General features: G+C 44.0%; 1 protein-coding gene across 5 annotated transcripts; it reads right to left on the bottom strand.

Moving 5' to 3' along the window:
* Nucleotides 1-851: 851 nt before the first annotated feature.
* Nucleotides 852-14,464, bottom strand: ezh1 (enhancer of zeste 1 polycomb repressive complex 2 subunit). Of its 5 annotated transcripts, none has more exons than XM_056400584.1 (20): nt 14,233-14,464; nt 12,331-12,520; nt 12,028-12,153; nt 11,414-11,536; nt 10,737-10,854; nt 10,265-10,555; nt 9,402-9,507; nt 8,966-9,129; nt 8,701-8,792; nt 8,447-8,609; nt 6,910-7,094; nt 5,054-5,145; nt 4,737-4,765; nt 4,498-4,623; nt 3,152-3,330; nt 2,955-3,050; nt 2,754-2,835; nt 2,570-2,653; nt 2,405-2,489; nt 852-2,252 (listed from the first exon to the last, which is right to left on the bottom strand). In XM_056400584.1, exons 2-20 carry the CDS (start codon nt 12,508-12,510, stop codon nt 2,192-2,194), a joined length of 2,382 nt encoding a protein of 793 aa, XP_056256559.1. In that variant the 5' UTR covers nt 12,511-12,520; nt 14,233-14,464; the 3' UTR covers nt 852-2,191. The 5 variants fall into 5 exon arrangements, with proteins under 5 accessions (XP_056256559.1, XP_056256561.1, XP_056256558.1 ...); XM_056400586.1 differs by lacking the exon at nt 14,233-14,464 and adding an exon at nt 13,564-14,213 and having other exon boundaries at nt 2,363-2,489; XM_056400583.1 differs by lacking the exon at nt 14,233-14,464 and adding an exon at nt 13,683-14,211.
* Between the last annotated feature and the right edge of the window lie 603 nt (nt 14,465-15,067).

The raw sequence follows: 15,067 nt of genomic DNA, 5'->3' as shown, positions 1-15,067 counted from the left end.
CCAGCTCACTTATTGTAGTGCACCAACGGTATTAAATGAAACAGAAACAAGGCCTGGGTGAAGCTCAGTGTGGCTCTTCTGTGGTGGTTAGTGAAATTACAAACACACTGATTCTGTGCTGAATTGATCTTGGAAGTGTGCAGCCTGCTTCCTGTTAATGGAGGCAAGGGTGTGGGGTAAAAAGGGATTAAAATGACCAGTAGAGGGAGCAAACCAGCAGGAAGTTGTTAGCTCGGACAGGGTATCTGCTGATTCCGCAGAATGTGACATTTACTGAGTGCTGTTTAATGCTTAGTGGAGTTAAATGTTGGTTAAAGATTAACTTTAGAATCTAAATTTAAGAGGAAAGCATATTCAAAGGGGTATAAAGTTGAATTAGGTTCAGGATTTGCATGTTATCTTGTGTCATGTTCTATACACATATTATAAGATTTTAGTACCTATAAAAGCCTTAAGACTTTTTAACAGTTGTTCATATGAATCAGCAGATACCCGGTCGGCAGTGATATCATTTATGAAGTCAGATGATGAAACACCAGAGTGAGGAGTGGGTGGGTTCCACCAGGTTAAGAATCCTCTGCACCATCAAATTGAATCCTTCTGCAACAAGTACCTGAAATGATGATTACAGTTGTGTTTGTGACCACACTGAAATTTAGAAATGTTTTTTTTTTCTTCTTGTTCTTCAGTAACTCGCTCGATTTTGTTTTGTAATACTTTCACTGTATATGACCATTACTGTGTGAATCAAGGCAAAGCCGACCTGTCACCTCAATAAAAGACGCTTGAAGTAAAACTGTTGACGTGTTGTTTCATTTGCGGTTGACACACATAAAGACCAGGACAGCATGTTATAATGTATAAAGTTAAAGTTTTATTTTTATAGGCATACACTGTACATAGCAGTAAACTCCATTTTTGTTCATCTCTATTGAGAAAGATCTCATTTCAAAGTGGGCTTTAATGTTTTATAAATGAAAGAGTGAGTAACAAATCAGGACATATAAAAATAAAGAAAAGATGTTAAATGATATTTTACATTCACATGTGGGGGACTTTTAATATTTGGTCATACACTGATAATTTTGTTTTTTCCCATTGCTATAAGTTACCTTTAACACACCTGTTCAATCTGCAACACATCCACACTGTGTCAGCCTTTTTCTGCGTGGAAACATTTGGCACTTATACAATTCGTCAAGGAAGACATTAACTCTGTGACTCGCTCATTTGTGAATTACTTGCCTCACAAAGTGTGAAGGCTTCAAAGATCATGTAAACATGATGAGAAATGTTGTGATGTGCGTGTACGTTGCTCAGAGTACCAACGGAATGAGTTGATGAGTAAAAACCAAAGGAGGGATGAGATCTCTTCACCATTATCTACGGGTTACATTCAGTCAGTCGGTTCCTCGTCTGGTTGCCTATTTTTTATTTTTTTATTTTTTTTTATTTTATTTGCAGAACAATGATATAAATGCACAATAACTTATTTTTACCATAGAGATGTGATGGTGATGGTTCACAGAGGAACACACCTGGTCACGTTCTTCCAAAAAACAACCAGAGGGTAACATCACACTACAATACTGAGTGACTGCTCAGAGCAAAGCAGCATCTGACTGAAGCTAATGCTGTGGCTAACATGTTTAATGGTCTGTTTATCCAAGAGACAACAGCACATGCATTTCACTGATCGTTAGGTATGATGGAGAAGCTTGCATTATGTATTGAGAGATCAAACAAAAGCCGGTCTATAAGTACGGTAACAAAACTACTGAGAGAGTAACACACTGCATCGCAGCCTCTTTGCTTTGACAAGATGGAACAAAAAAAAAACAAAAAAAACAATGTGCAATGTGGATTAATAGTATTTCCACTTTAAATAGTTTAGTTTCATAAGCTTGGCGTATACAGTCTTGCAGGTAGGTGGGTGGGTTCGGACAGATGAGGGAGGGGGGAGAGCTGACGGCTGTCACTGAAGGAGGTGGTACGGTGAGTCTGCAGAGCGGCAGCACCTGCAAACAGCACGGAGGGACTTTCTATTTTTGGAAGTGCAGCAGAGAGGGCAGAGACAGTGACTGTTCATAGAAAACTCGTCAGCTAGATGTGACGCTGCAGAGAGGGACAGAAGCATTAGTGGGTGGCTGAGGAGTTAAGGGCAGGTTATGGAGGTAGGCAGCAGGTGCAGCTAAGTCATGTCTACCTCCCTCTCTATCCCCACATATTTTAGGGCATCGGCTTGGCTGTATCTGTGGGTAGAAGATGAAGTAAAGAGTGTTAGTACACAGTATCTGCAGACACCGATAATTCAGGCACAATGTACAGTGGCCTTGTCTTTTTTTTCTTCTTTTTTTTTTACTTTGAAGCTGCTGTAGAGTCACAAAAAGGCCCGTGACTCTACCTGTAGTCGAAGAAAAGCTCCTCTCCTTGCAGGATAGCTCGTTTGGCAAAGATTCCAATGCGATGGTCTCCGTTCACCATTACCACTGCAACGTCAGTAAACAAAACATCAGCCAACAGGACACTGCTTTCATCCTTCACAGCAGAACAACTGAGTCATCTTTACCTTTCGCGTAGCAGTTGGGATTAACTGAATGATTTGCAAAGCGGATTTTGTTCCCCTTTCGTGTGGCATCCACAACAAAGTCTGCTGAGAGACATACACACAGAGTATATTAAGGATTGCTTAATATACTGTTACCGTGGAATGGCGGGCAGGTGACGTTAAAGGAGGAGTGGGGAATACTTGCCATTGTTCAAGTTGAAAAGGAAGCTGGACATGTATTTGTCATAGATCCTGCCGCGCCGGTCTGCCTCATCCTGAGAGATCAGCTGCTCATGCACACACACACACACACACACATACATATTCATAACAAACATAAAACTTAAATCAAGCTGACAGCTCATGAACCAAATCATTTTAATCAGACTAAACTGCATGGACTTGCCTCGCCGCAGTATTCTGAGATGAACTCATTCTTCTGAACAGGCTCTTTGATAAAGGTGCCCCACCCGGCGACATCTGATGGAGCCAACAACAAGTGCTAAAGGGGAAGTAGCATATGAGTGATCTAAAGTTAAGTTGTATCCAGAATAAGAGATTACAAACATCTATCTATCGGGTCCTTTAAGTGTCTTTGCGTACCTTTTTTAGGCCTCTCTGGATGCTGCAGTTTTTGCAGGAGACCACCTTGCTGTCCCAGTGGTCCGCAGCACCGCAGGTCATGCACAGGTCTGGGTCACACTCCCTCACAGCCAGGTAGCAGGGACACTGTTTGGTGTTACACTGAGTCTTACACCTGCAGCCTGGGAAGCGGTTCTGGCCTAGAAAATGTTTAGACATGGAGCTGCTCAGACGGGGGAACATGCAGAGGGTTTATGGGCAAACTGCATGCGGAAATATATGCAGAAATATAATACATTACATAACTTGGCAGAACACAATATGATTATGATAAATAATTCCATCTCAAAATGCAGCTGCAGCATGGAGGCTCAGTGGCTGAGTAATGCTGAGAAGCTCATCGGAGACCTCTGCTGGCAGATATGCTCAAATACAATTTTGCAGAGTGAAACATAACACCCTCTGGGCAGATGAGCGGAAGGATCAGGCAGGAATAACCAAAATGTCTTTCCAGCAGCCTCTGCTTGGGGAAAACTGTCCATAACAAGAGCTCCAGGCAGCGTTTGTCTTCCCCTGTCGTGCCGTTTTAAGCTCCCTTTCCCGGCCTGTGTGGGTTTTATATGTCTGTATCATCAAACACTGTTTAGCTAGAACTGCCTGACTCATACTGATGTTGGAGATGATGTTGTATATCAGGCACAGAGCCTGTCACATCCCTTTGATTCCTTTCCAAGTCTTTAGAGCACACACATGTGCAAACCGAGGTCTGCTTCCTGTTTGGCCCCGGCTCTCCTCAGCTACGGGAAAAGGCGAGGTAACAGTCGGGTAAGGAGGAGGAGGAGGAGGGGGGGTGGGGGGGTGACTGAACCACAACTGATGAATAAATGAGGCAAAACCATCGTTTTTCAAACCATAGCAAAATGTTTACTTCGTCTTATCCTCCTCCTCTGGTGTAAACTCTCCAGAGGCCAAAATACAAAATGCTTTCCTCCACCATGTGGCCATTTTGGAAAACACAGTTTTGGGTCACTGCTGCTGCAGCAGCGAATGCCTCATTGTGAACACAGCCCTGCGTTAAACAGACACCCACCTATCCCCGCCAGAGGACGGCTTCTCCTCTGACCACTGCCAGAACACTGCAGAATCATTTTCCATTCTGCCGCCCTGCTCTATTGTGGCCTGGCAAAAAAAAAATGCTACTGAGAGCTTCCAGTGGAAAATGTGGTGACAAATAATTTTCTTTTAGCTTCACGGGGCAGAGCAGGCTGCTTTTGTGTTATTGTTTGTGTAAGGAAGAGGAAAACAGATAAGGGAGAGATTGATGACACAGGTGAAAAAAAAAAAAAAGAAAAAAAGGTGACACTCACACTCGTGCTCGCACTGACAGAACTTCTCACAGAAATTCTGGGTCATCACACATGGGCAGGAGCTGTCGCATGGATGGTCAGGGTGGTCACATGGTTGGTAGTTGTACACCTGATTGGATGTGTTATCTGGAGCAACAGAGGACAAAGCCCTCAGACTGGCACAGTAAGCTGTATTGTATTTCAGAGGGCACAATGTAGTAATAGTCACACTGTGATGTTTTACTGTGGGATGAACGTACCTTTCTTCAGCTGAATCTTTGCCCATAACCTGCCACCGCAAACAAACACAAGGAAAAAGGGTTCGAGTTAAAAAGTCATCTGACTGGTTCCACATTTATCACTGTTGATGGATTATTAAGTGACAAATATTTAGATGTGACAAGAAGATCAACACATGCAGCAGTGCGGAATACATTTTTATCTGCATGACTTCATTTATTTTAACCTTCATCTATTCAGTTTCACTGAAGGCCAAGCTCCCTTTTTGCAAGAGATCATGTTTCCATCATTCAGCAAAGGGTTGGCAAGAGAGGGAGAATAACTGGTGATATCCTGCCTGTGTTTCCTCTTCTTCTTTTGGGGCGAGATGCCTCCGTCCTCCAAAGGAACACGATGGATCAAGACCTCCTTCACTGCAAACTCATAAACCTGGGGGAGATTGAAAACGACACAGACAACAGCAACACATGGATGGAAATTTATCCCAAACAATTGTGAAGAAACTCTGTTCTCCTCACCCTCACCATGTTGTGTAATGTACTGCTGCTCAAGCTGAAAAGCACATCGCCTCGATTACGCCACAGATCCCCCCCCCCCCCCCCCCCCCCCCACCCCCATCCTCTGCTATCAAAACCACCGCCGCAGGGGCCAAATATACACATACATCTGCACACACACACTCCACCACCTCTGGCTGCCAAAACCCAGATTTGGCTTCTTCCCTAGGACACAGACATACATAATGATGCAGCTGGTTTTAGCATTTACTCGATTAAGCAGTGGGCAGGGCCTTCTGGATACAGGGCTGTGACAGACAGGCCAGTGCAGATTCTGGACTCGTCTGGCCGTGGGACGAGAGGCACTGCAAGGGTTGGATGTAAAGGGGTGAGGCTGCTTCAACATGACGCAGACAGATCAAGATTTGGTTTACCTGTTCTTTCTTTGGTGCATTGTGCTCAAAAGTAAACAAACAAAAAAAAAAAACAGCCGACTTGACAATGACTCAACTGACATGAGTGTGGGAATGTCTAAGGCTGAACTACTGCATCACGAAGAGTATATGAGAGACGTTACATCTGGTAAGCATCCCTGTTTATGGTGCCACATGCCATTCTCTCTGTTGTCAGCCCAATTATCCACACCATAAAACCACAGGCACAGGATGCATGTGTTATTACACTTGCACTGACGCAAATGCAACAGAAATAAGCAAACGCCACTTATTTCAAAACAACTATGCATCAGTTTCAGAAAGTGTTAGTCATAGGTCATTATTTCAAATTTAAAACTACATTGTGTAGCTAATATAACTGGTAAGCAACAGTTGAAGCAGCCTGTAACTCACAATTGTACTACTTTTACTATTTGTGCTTTCTCATAAATCCTCGTGTTTCTATTTCCTATTCCCCACCATTCTCTTTCTATGGTCTTGTTTTATGTGATCCTTTTTTCTTTTCTGCTCCACTGAAGCGTTGAGGATTTTTTGAAATCCACTTCCTGCCTTTTTCTCATTCCAGTATCTGGCATTTTAAAGGGGGAACTCCGCCGATCTTACACATCAAAGTGTGTTTTCAGGTTTTGGGGAGTGCTATAAAGCTTTTTGGGGCTCCAGAGGGAGCTGCCTCAAGTCTTTGCCTCAAGTGATGTCACTTGAGTCAGTTTCGGTTGGGTCTGAAGACTACAAATTTGAAATGAAAAAAACAACAAAAAAACCCCCCAAAAAACGGGGATGTGGAATTAGAAAAGACCTCAGCTTAACAGACCTGCTCCTTATCGCTGCCTGAGGTTAGCAGCTTGAAGCTACATCAGCTGCTACTAGCATAGCACACCTGAATCACTGATAGACATTTTGGCAGTTGAGTTGCATTGTGGGTAATGTAGGCGCCAGGTTTTGACAAGATGAATGCATGGAATAAAAAAGAGGATATCTGATTTTTGACTGTCCATTTAGAATCTAACAATGCTATAAGAGTGCAATGCTAAATCAGTTGAGAACTAGCAACTTAAAAAAACTGAATTTGTTTAGATCTAAGCCATATTTTGTTATATCTATGAATCATTATTTGCCGGTAAGACCATATTAAATGTTTTAATGCTGAATGAATACAGCAAAGTCAGTGCAGTATGTTCTGCTTATGGTGACAGAGGAAATGTGATGAGATGGGAAAACTGTAAAATGTGCAAACATTTCACCTCCTTGCAGTTCTTGGTACCGATGAGGCGAGCGATGGAGCAGAAGTTGTTAAAGTATGTGCCGTGTAGCACCCTGAACAGCGACTCCTCGGCCCCGCTCCACTGGACCACACAGCACGCCTGCTGCTCCCTGTCATCATCCCCTGGACGCATCTTGGTAGGGGTCTGGCACCGTGAATTCCCCTCTGTCTCACAGACAAACACACAGCACACACACACACACACACACACACACACACATGCAGATACACACAGAAACACACTTTAGTATTACTGACTAACTAATCTTGGCAGAAAGATTGTTTCATATTTTTTTAATCTACACACATGGAGCAGCACATACAAACATGTTCCTATTATTTGGTATTGACAAAAGCTTTTTGACAGCTTTTTATCCGCGCACTCGCACACACACACACACACACACACACACACACACACAAGTATTGATATTTTAACCCAACACAGACACACATTATTATTTCTGGATGCCATTTTTTGTGTATTTAGATGCACACACACACACAGGCACAAGGGACCATGGGCTTTGATTTAGCTTTTTGGATATATTCAGGACTGATGCTTGTACACCCACAGCTCCAGGCAGAGAGCCGGATGTTGCTTGGCAACAGGCTGAATGCAGCATTGCTGTGGCCGCATGCTCTACCACTGAGTATCTTTATTAATCTGCTCAACAATCTGTTTTTTCCACATTATCTCAACACGTGTGAGAGCATCTGCTGAGTCATTGGCTAAGCGTGAGCGGTTTCCAAAACTAACAGAGACTTCCACTGAGGCTCTGATGGAGATGAACAACAACCTGAGAGCTCCAGGGGAGGGGGGAGGAGGGATGATAAAGATTCAGGGGAGATTGCTCTTATTTCCCTCCCACTGCTCTCCACATGAAGATGTCAATAGAAATGCAAAAAAAAGAGAGGAAAAAAACACAGTAGGAGAAGGGGGAGAGGGAACAAAGTGTTTATGTTGGGGCTGAAACATGCAAACTAATGGTTGGTTTATTTTGCTTGGCAAGAGAGAGCTGATATTGAGAGGGGGCTGAAGAAGGCGGGAGACAGAAGAGGGAGCAGGATATGACTTGAAAGCTATCATCTCTGGCCAAATCTCACTTTTGTGAAGAGCTGCAGTCGGCGCAGACAGCATTCCATACAAGGGGGAATTGGGGGGTGGGGGTAGTTTATGGTAAATGATGCATCCACTTGCACAGTCATACAGTGACTCAGAGTGTCAGTATTACAAGTAACTGTGCCTATACTTTATGGAGTTTCAGAGCACAAAGCTTCAATTGCATTACCAGAATTAACCATGAACTTTAGCTCAGCTCAGAAAATGGAACTCTCAAAACAATAAATTGTTCATTATAAGCAATATAAAGCCAATATTCTACTATAACTTTATTAAATAGCATTGCTAAATTCTGAATACATTGTCTAACATAATAGTGATGTTAAGCCATAGATAAAACTGGTGGTTTAAAAAAGTAGCTCCAAACCCTATTCCTGTGAGATTCGATTCCTACCTGAGGAGGAGGTGGTCTCGTGGTCACTGTCACCCTCTTTGCCTTCCTCGGCAGACCCAGAAGGTCCAGGACAGGCGGAGCTGGTGGGACGCTGCTGCCTCCGTCGCCTCCGAGACCTCTGTGACCGTAACATGTTCTGATCCACAAACTCTCTAGCCCCTTTCTTCAGGAGAGGACACGGGATGGGAAGAACAACATAGTACGGCATCGTACAGAATGTGTGAATGAGTTACATAACTGTGAGCTTGGCATACCTGTAACAGAAAGCAGTCTACACCGCACGGTTCCGTCTCCATGCGGATCTCCTTACTCTTCCTCTTGTAAACATTGGGTGTAGCATGAAAAGCTTTATGAACAGAAAACAATATATAGATATAATTGGAAAATAATATACAATTGTGACATATTGTGTGTCGGGTCGTTAGCAGTTAGCAACTGGATGCAATTAAGTAAGTACAACACTTAAAGCAGAAATGAATACGCAGGAGAAATAATAATAAACATAAATCAAGCCATTACGGTGGAGGAAACAGTCGTATTTGAAGCAACGTCTGCAGAAGAGTGTGTGGAAGGAGTGTAACGACTGCTCCCGCTGCACAGACTTCGCAAAAGGTCCATCCAGGTTAGGGGTGCAAAGTGGGGGCAGCTTCACCGGGTTGGGGGGCTCCAAGAGGTCCTTATACCTGTTGAGGTGACAGGGAAAGTTTTAGTCATGACACGCCTTCGTGCCTCAGTATTAGTATGCTCATTTGAAGTTGTTGTTGGGCGAACTTGTACATGTTTCTTTCTGAGCAAAGCTCTTTCAGATGCTGATGCAACTGCTCCTTTGAGTCAGAGAGCCTCAGAGAGGGAGCCACCATTATTACTTTCCTCCCTGACAGCCTGCGTCTCCATGGTGAACACTAAGCAACGGCCTGCTCAGCATTGTGCACATAGATCCCTTCACTTTTCTTACTTTTCCTTCAGCTCCTCCGTGGTGCCTTTGTAGGGGAACATAGAGGCGATGGCTGTAAATATCTTATCATTGGGGATCTTCTTGGTGCTGCTGCACAGGTCCCTCACTTTGGGAGAGAGAGAGAGAGAGAGAGAGAGAGAGAGAGAGAGAGAGAGAGAGAGAGACAGTGACTACAGTTTGTTTTGTCCACAAATCAGGTTTTGATACAGAGTCACAAACAAAGCTTATGTAATATGTTCTTTGAAACATTTTGCAATCCAGCAGAAGATTTCCCAGTTCTCAAGGCCAGTTAGCAACAACATGCTCTGAAAACAATTCTCTGTCAGTATCGTGACGTACTGAGAACAGTCTTTTCTTTAGTATCTTTTATTCACAGAGCCTTCATCCATGCATGTGTTTGTGTACCTGTAGCTGAATGACTGTGTGCCCAGGTGTGCTTCCATTTCACTATCACTAAGCGTTGGCAGAGTGTGTGTGTACAGCCTAGTGTGCCATAAAGCCTGGTACAAGAGGTCATTAAGTTCTGTCATTAGACCCGAGCCATATCAGTGTCATGGATAAACAGGTTCCCTCACAAACACACACACACACACACACACACACACACACACACACACACACACACAACACACACACACACACACACACGCACACACACACACACACACACACACACATAGAGTACCCATGCAGGGAGACAGGGGGCAGCTTTAAAGTAAACAACACCAGCTCCAGAGCTGCTGCGGCAGGGCGACCTTGTGGCAACTGTACAGTGTCATGAGAGGAACAGTGGCGGCCTTGTTCACGCTGCAGCCCTCTTGTTCTCTAACAGGACACAAATAAACAGCTGAGGACTTGCTCACCCTCGGTTGTGCTCCTTCTCTTCCTCCTGATGAACGCCACAGTCCCAGCTTTGGTCTCTTCTGAACCCTCCACTGAGCTCCTCCTCATCATCACTCTTTCCTCCTCCTTCTTCCCTGTTGCCGCCGCTGCTGCTGCAGCTGCAGCCGCCGCCGCTGCTGCAGCTGCAGCCGCCGCCGCCGCTGCCTCCACCACCGCTACTGCTTCCTCCTCTTCCTCCTCCTCATGGTCAGAGTACTGGCTCAAGGCCTCCACCAGCTCTTTAAAGATCTCGTCACTGATAAAGCCACCCTCTGGAACACAATCAACACATCAGAACAAATGTCAACACCTTTTCCACAGGCTTCCAGCTGCATCATTAGCATATAATAAACCCAAGTCCTCCAAAAAAAAAAAAATAGAACTGATATACAGTATATCAGATTGGCATCAAATAAGGGACAGGATAACAGGGATGTATGATGGGGCACACACCTCTGTCACCATGAACACCATCGTAGTTGTCGATGAGTTCCTCCAGGAAGGCCTCGTCCTGCTCCAGCACCTCGTCGCCCATGTAGGGGATGTTGTGAAGGAAAGTCTCATCCTCCACCTAGGATGCACAAATCCCCATCAAGACACATATGTGACTGCCTGAATGCTGCACGACCACCTGTGATATTTCTGAGGAGCTACAGCTGAAAATATCAAAGCAACAAGCAAGAACCACAAGTCTGCTGCAGAGAGTTCACAAAATGTTTGCATGGTCCTGCTTATGAGGATTTCACAGTCCAGCAAACGTGCACAAATGGACTGGAAACAAAATTAATGCAAACCAGGTTGTGCTGCAAAGAACAGTGTGTGAAGGTGTCTCTGTGCTGTGACCATATCACCTTTTGCAGATGAAAAGTACATATTTACAAAATAAAGCTATTTTGGAACAAAGGGGAAATGTCCTGTTTTTAGTTTGATAATGTGTCATGATGACTGGTTTAGATGTTCCTAGAGCCAAGAATTTCCATCAGCTCACAGGGGGGAACATGTCCGTCTCCACCGAACACATGAAAATTTTCTATATCGGAATCGGGCGAATGAGTGAAATATACGTGCTCTTGCACCTGTAACAACACTGTCACTGCATCACCTGCAACACAATGTGATTTATTTCATACCATGAAGTTGTGCTGCAGAGGCGACCAGGAGTACATGAAGGGGATTCCTGCCACTGTTGACAGCGGCCTCATGGCGATGGCTTGAGCTTTGAACCCTGGGAAGCCAAACTCCACTGTACACATCTGTAAGAGAACCATACGTGGATTGAGGTTGACAAGATGCTACAACAATCCTCAGCGATTTTGGACTATTTTATATCTATGTAATTTAATACACATGCTGCTTGACCCCCCACCACCCCCCAACAGAGAAAATAAACCCAGTAAACACAATATAGCAGATCCCGACAGCACATGGGAAGAAAAAGTTGCTGTTATGGCCTCAGGCTGTTCATATCATGAGCTCCCATAGGGCCACAGACGACTGTTAGGCTGCTGTTGATCCGTTCCTGGCACACGCCTTTGTCCTGAGATATTTTAGTAACACATTCACACAATAATAATAATAAAAGTAGACAGGTGAGGCAAAACAGCTGGGGAAGGAGTATGAGGCCAGAGCCTGGACTGTGCAGGCAGGATGGTGTATAAAATTTTGTTTTGCGACAGACATTATTACCTTCACACACACACACACACACACACACACACACACACACACGCGCATACACACAAACCTTCTTGCTGGCCATAGCTCCACTAAAAGTTGACAAAGGGATGGACTGAATCCTGAGCTTGGACCACTCTGTGTTCAGAAGATTTGTCTGCTGCTCAATCTTCTGTCTGTTGGACATGAACAGGGTCTGGAAACAAACAGAGCAAAGAGCGAGTCACACATGCAACTAGGCACACCAAAACTGCACAGTGAGTGCTGCATATACAACACGAACCCACTACAAGTCACCATCACACACCATGCATACAGCACACAGCCCCAAATGTATTTACTAGCACACCTGTCAATGACTGAGTTGACCCACCTTGACCTCCTCTGCTTTTTTAAGGCGTTTTAATTGGCGAAGGCGCATATATTCAGACTTGACCCTCCGTCTCCACTCCAGCAGGCTGCGGGAGGGGGCAAAGAAGGACGGCTGTGGTCTTGGGGTTGGTGGGGCAGCATTGGTGCCAGGGGCTGGGTCTGCAGCAGCTGTTTCCTCCATGACAGAGATCCTATGTGACGAACCAGTCCAACATCAGTGGAGTACAGGGTGTACAGGGCGTAGATTCTAATTGCACAAAGGTGTGCAGAAGGTGAACTATCAAGACAATTATTGCATTTTGGGTCAAAAATGAGTTTGTAGTAAATTCAAATAACATTACAAGGCTTTACAAAGTGTGTAGTGAATTTATTTCAACACCTATTCCATCACAATAATTCTCTATAATACAACTAATAGGTATTAGTATGCTCGTGATAGATAGTTTTGGTGTGATATGCTTTGTTCCATTCTATCATTTCCTGTTCATTTCCCTATATAGCCTTATTACTATGTAGGCTGCAGATAGTACTACATGCCCCCCCCCCCTCCTCTCTGCCTCTCACAGACATAAAACTTCCCCTTTCAGTCTTACTGGAAGTCTGTTTGAAAGAGTGCCCCCCTCTGTTGGCAAAACAAAATTAACATCTAATGTAAAAAAAAAAAAAAAAAAAAAAAAAAAAAAAAAAAAAGCCTTCCACACAGGTGCTTTTCAGTGTCTGTTGCATTTAGCTTATATTTTTTACCATGTGTTGTAACCGAATAACAAACAAATTGATGCTGTGCACATGAATACGCAAAGTGTCTACGGATCTAACAGCACGGGGCATCCACATTGCTCGGGAGTGGGCGTGCCTCTTCAGAAAAGCAATATGAAGCGGAGCATAAAAAGTGCGTAGTACAGTTTTTACGTGTTTCACAAGCATCTTAGTGAACATCAACTTCCCTGTCCGAGCCAAAACACAATCTAAAATAAGTACGAAGACAAAACTGAGCTCGGGAAACTGCTACCATGCCTTTTCTTTTTTTCCTGGAGTCGTGCACACGTTTCAGCCACAGCTATGAAGTGCGCTACGTCCTGTAGCTGCAGACCCGTGCAAACAGAGCTACTCAGTATCCATTTAAATGTGGAACACTTTAAAGACGTGCGCAGCGAGCACCACAATGACAGCACATTATTCTAACGGACCCGTGGTCACGTCTACCTCTACACCCAGTGTCGCAGTTATTAAATACCTTCAAATCCACGTCTTGCGTCCTATTTGTTGCGACAAGAGCCTGCAAGGCGATCAAGTCCCTCTCTGTATTTTTTTTTAAGTGGAGAGATCCGGAGCAAATAAAGGCTGTATATTTACTATGGATCTGACGCAGATATCGTCTCCGGTCGGCGGGGGGATCTCAGAGAAATCACTACGTTATCCACGGGCATGGTGCTGGTGGTGGTGGAGGTGGTGGTGGTTGTTGTTGTTGTAGCTTACAAATAGCTGCGCACTTGGCTTGGTTGAGCCAACCCGAGCAGGAGGGTGACGTCTTTATTATGATCACAGCCTTTCCAGGCAGAGGAGGATTTATTACTATTCTGCGTCCTGGGAATAAAAAGTAGCGTGGAGCAGCCACAGCACAGCCGTTTACACGCACGCACAGGAACTGATGCAACTGTCCACGGCGCTACATCGCCATCTAAATGCAATAACACTGCATGGTCGGCATATAGATGCAATGCTTAAAAAAAAAAAAATCCCTCTAGCTTATTCACAGCAGTAACCTGCACGGAAGAGGAATGGAAAATACAGAGAGGCAAAGTCATTGGTGTGTGAAACAGACACACAAATAAACAATGTCACAGGAATATTATTGTTTTTTGTTTGTTTGTTTGTGTGTTTTTGAAATAGCAAGACGACTCACAAAACCGGAAAAGTCAAGTAATATGCGTATTTCCCTTGAAAGTGCAGAGATTGCCGTTGAAATAACGTGCGCCAATTTAAGAATTAAAGCGGATTAAGTAAAGGTTGAAAACTGGCCCACAGTTTCTTCACATTCCAATGGACCTGAGTCGGACGGAAAACAGTCCAGTTGTTGTTCCGCACTCCTCCTCCAGGGAGAGCTCAACTCAGTTCATCCTCCGTGTTGAGAGCGAGTGAGTGAGCGAGCGAGCGAGGGTTGGATGATGGTCCTCAGGCCACCGATGCTGTTACGTACTTCACGTAAAATACAAATCGGAAGAACTTATGAGTTGAAATCATGACGATGGGTGTTTTGGCTTGTTTGTTTCTTACATGTATCAATAATTATTTAAATCTAGTGGTGAAAGTGAAAATGGTGAAAGACGAGGGGGTAAGTCTGTAGTTAATCAAATAACTACACTGTTATCAGATCAGTAGAGCACACATGATCTCGCTTCCTGATTTGACCTAATTTACAATCACCCGCTAATGTGGCCACTAAATGGAGCCTATAGGCTACCTAATTGAAAATAATTACTTATCTTTAAGTTACCCTATTAAGCATTCAGAAACAGTCTATTCATTACATGTATGTAATTGCTGTTTATGACACAATCGCCTATGATGTAGTTTTATGTAGCTATTGGGACATAAATGTGTTTGACTGTATTGTCATTAATTATCTGTTGTTCCACCATTTATTACATGCTCATACTGCTTACAAATGCTAAATAGGGGAGTTAAAGTAAAGTGCTGCTTACTAAAGTCATGTACTGTATGTATAAATAAGTGTTTTT

The sequence above is a fragment of the Seriola aureovittata genome, chromosome 17 (assembly GCF_021018895.1).
Source record: "Seriola aureovittata isolate HTS-2021-v1 ecotype China chromosome 17, ASM2101889v1, whole genome shotgun sequence".
Lineage (NCBI taxonomy): Eukaryota > Metazoa > Chordata > Actinopteri > Carangiformes > Carangidae > Seriola > Seriola aureovittata.
This window is presented reverse-complemented; position numbering and strand designations above follow the sequence as displayed.

Bases quoted from the DNA above. Each gene is read 5' to 3' on its own strand.
- ezh1 (XM_056400584.1), bottom strand. From the start codon at position 12,510: ATGGAGGAAACAGCTGCTGCAGACCCAGCCCCTGGCACCAATGCTGCC. The intron at 12,154-12,330 runs GTGGGTCAACTC...GTTTGTTTCCAG, and splicing joins AAAAAGCAGAGGAGGTCAAG to ACCCTGTTCATGTCCAACAG. The intron at 4,766-5,053 runs GCAGGATATCAC...TTGCGGTGGCAG, and splicing joins AAGAAGAAGAGGAAACACAG to GTTATGGGCAAAGATTCAGC.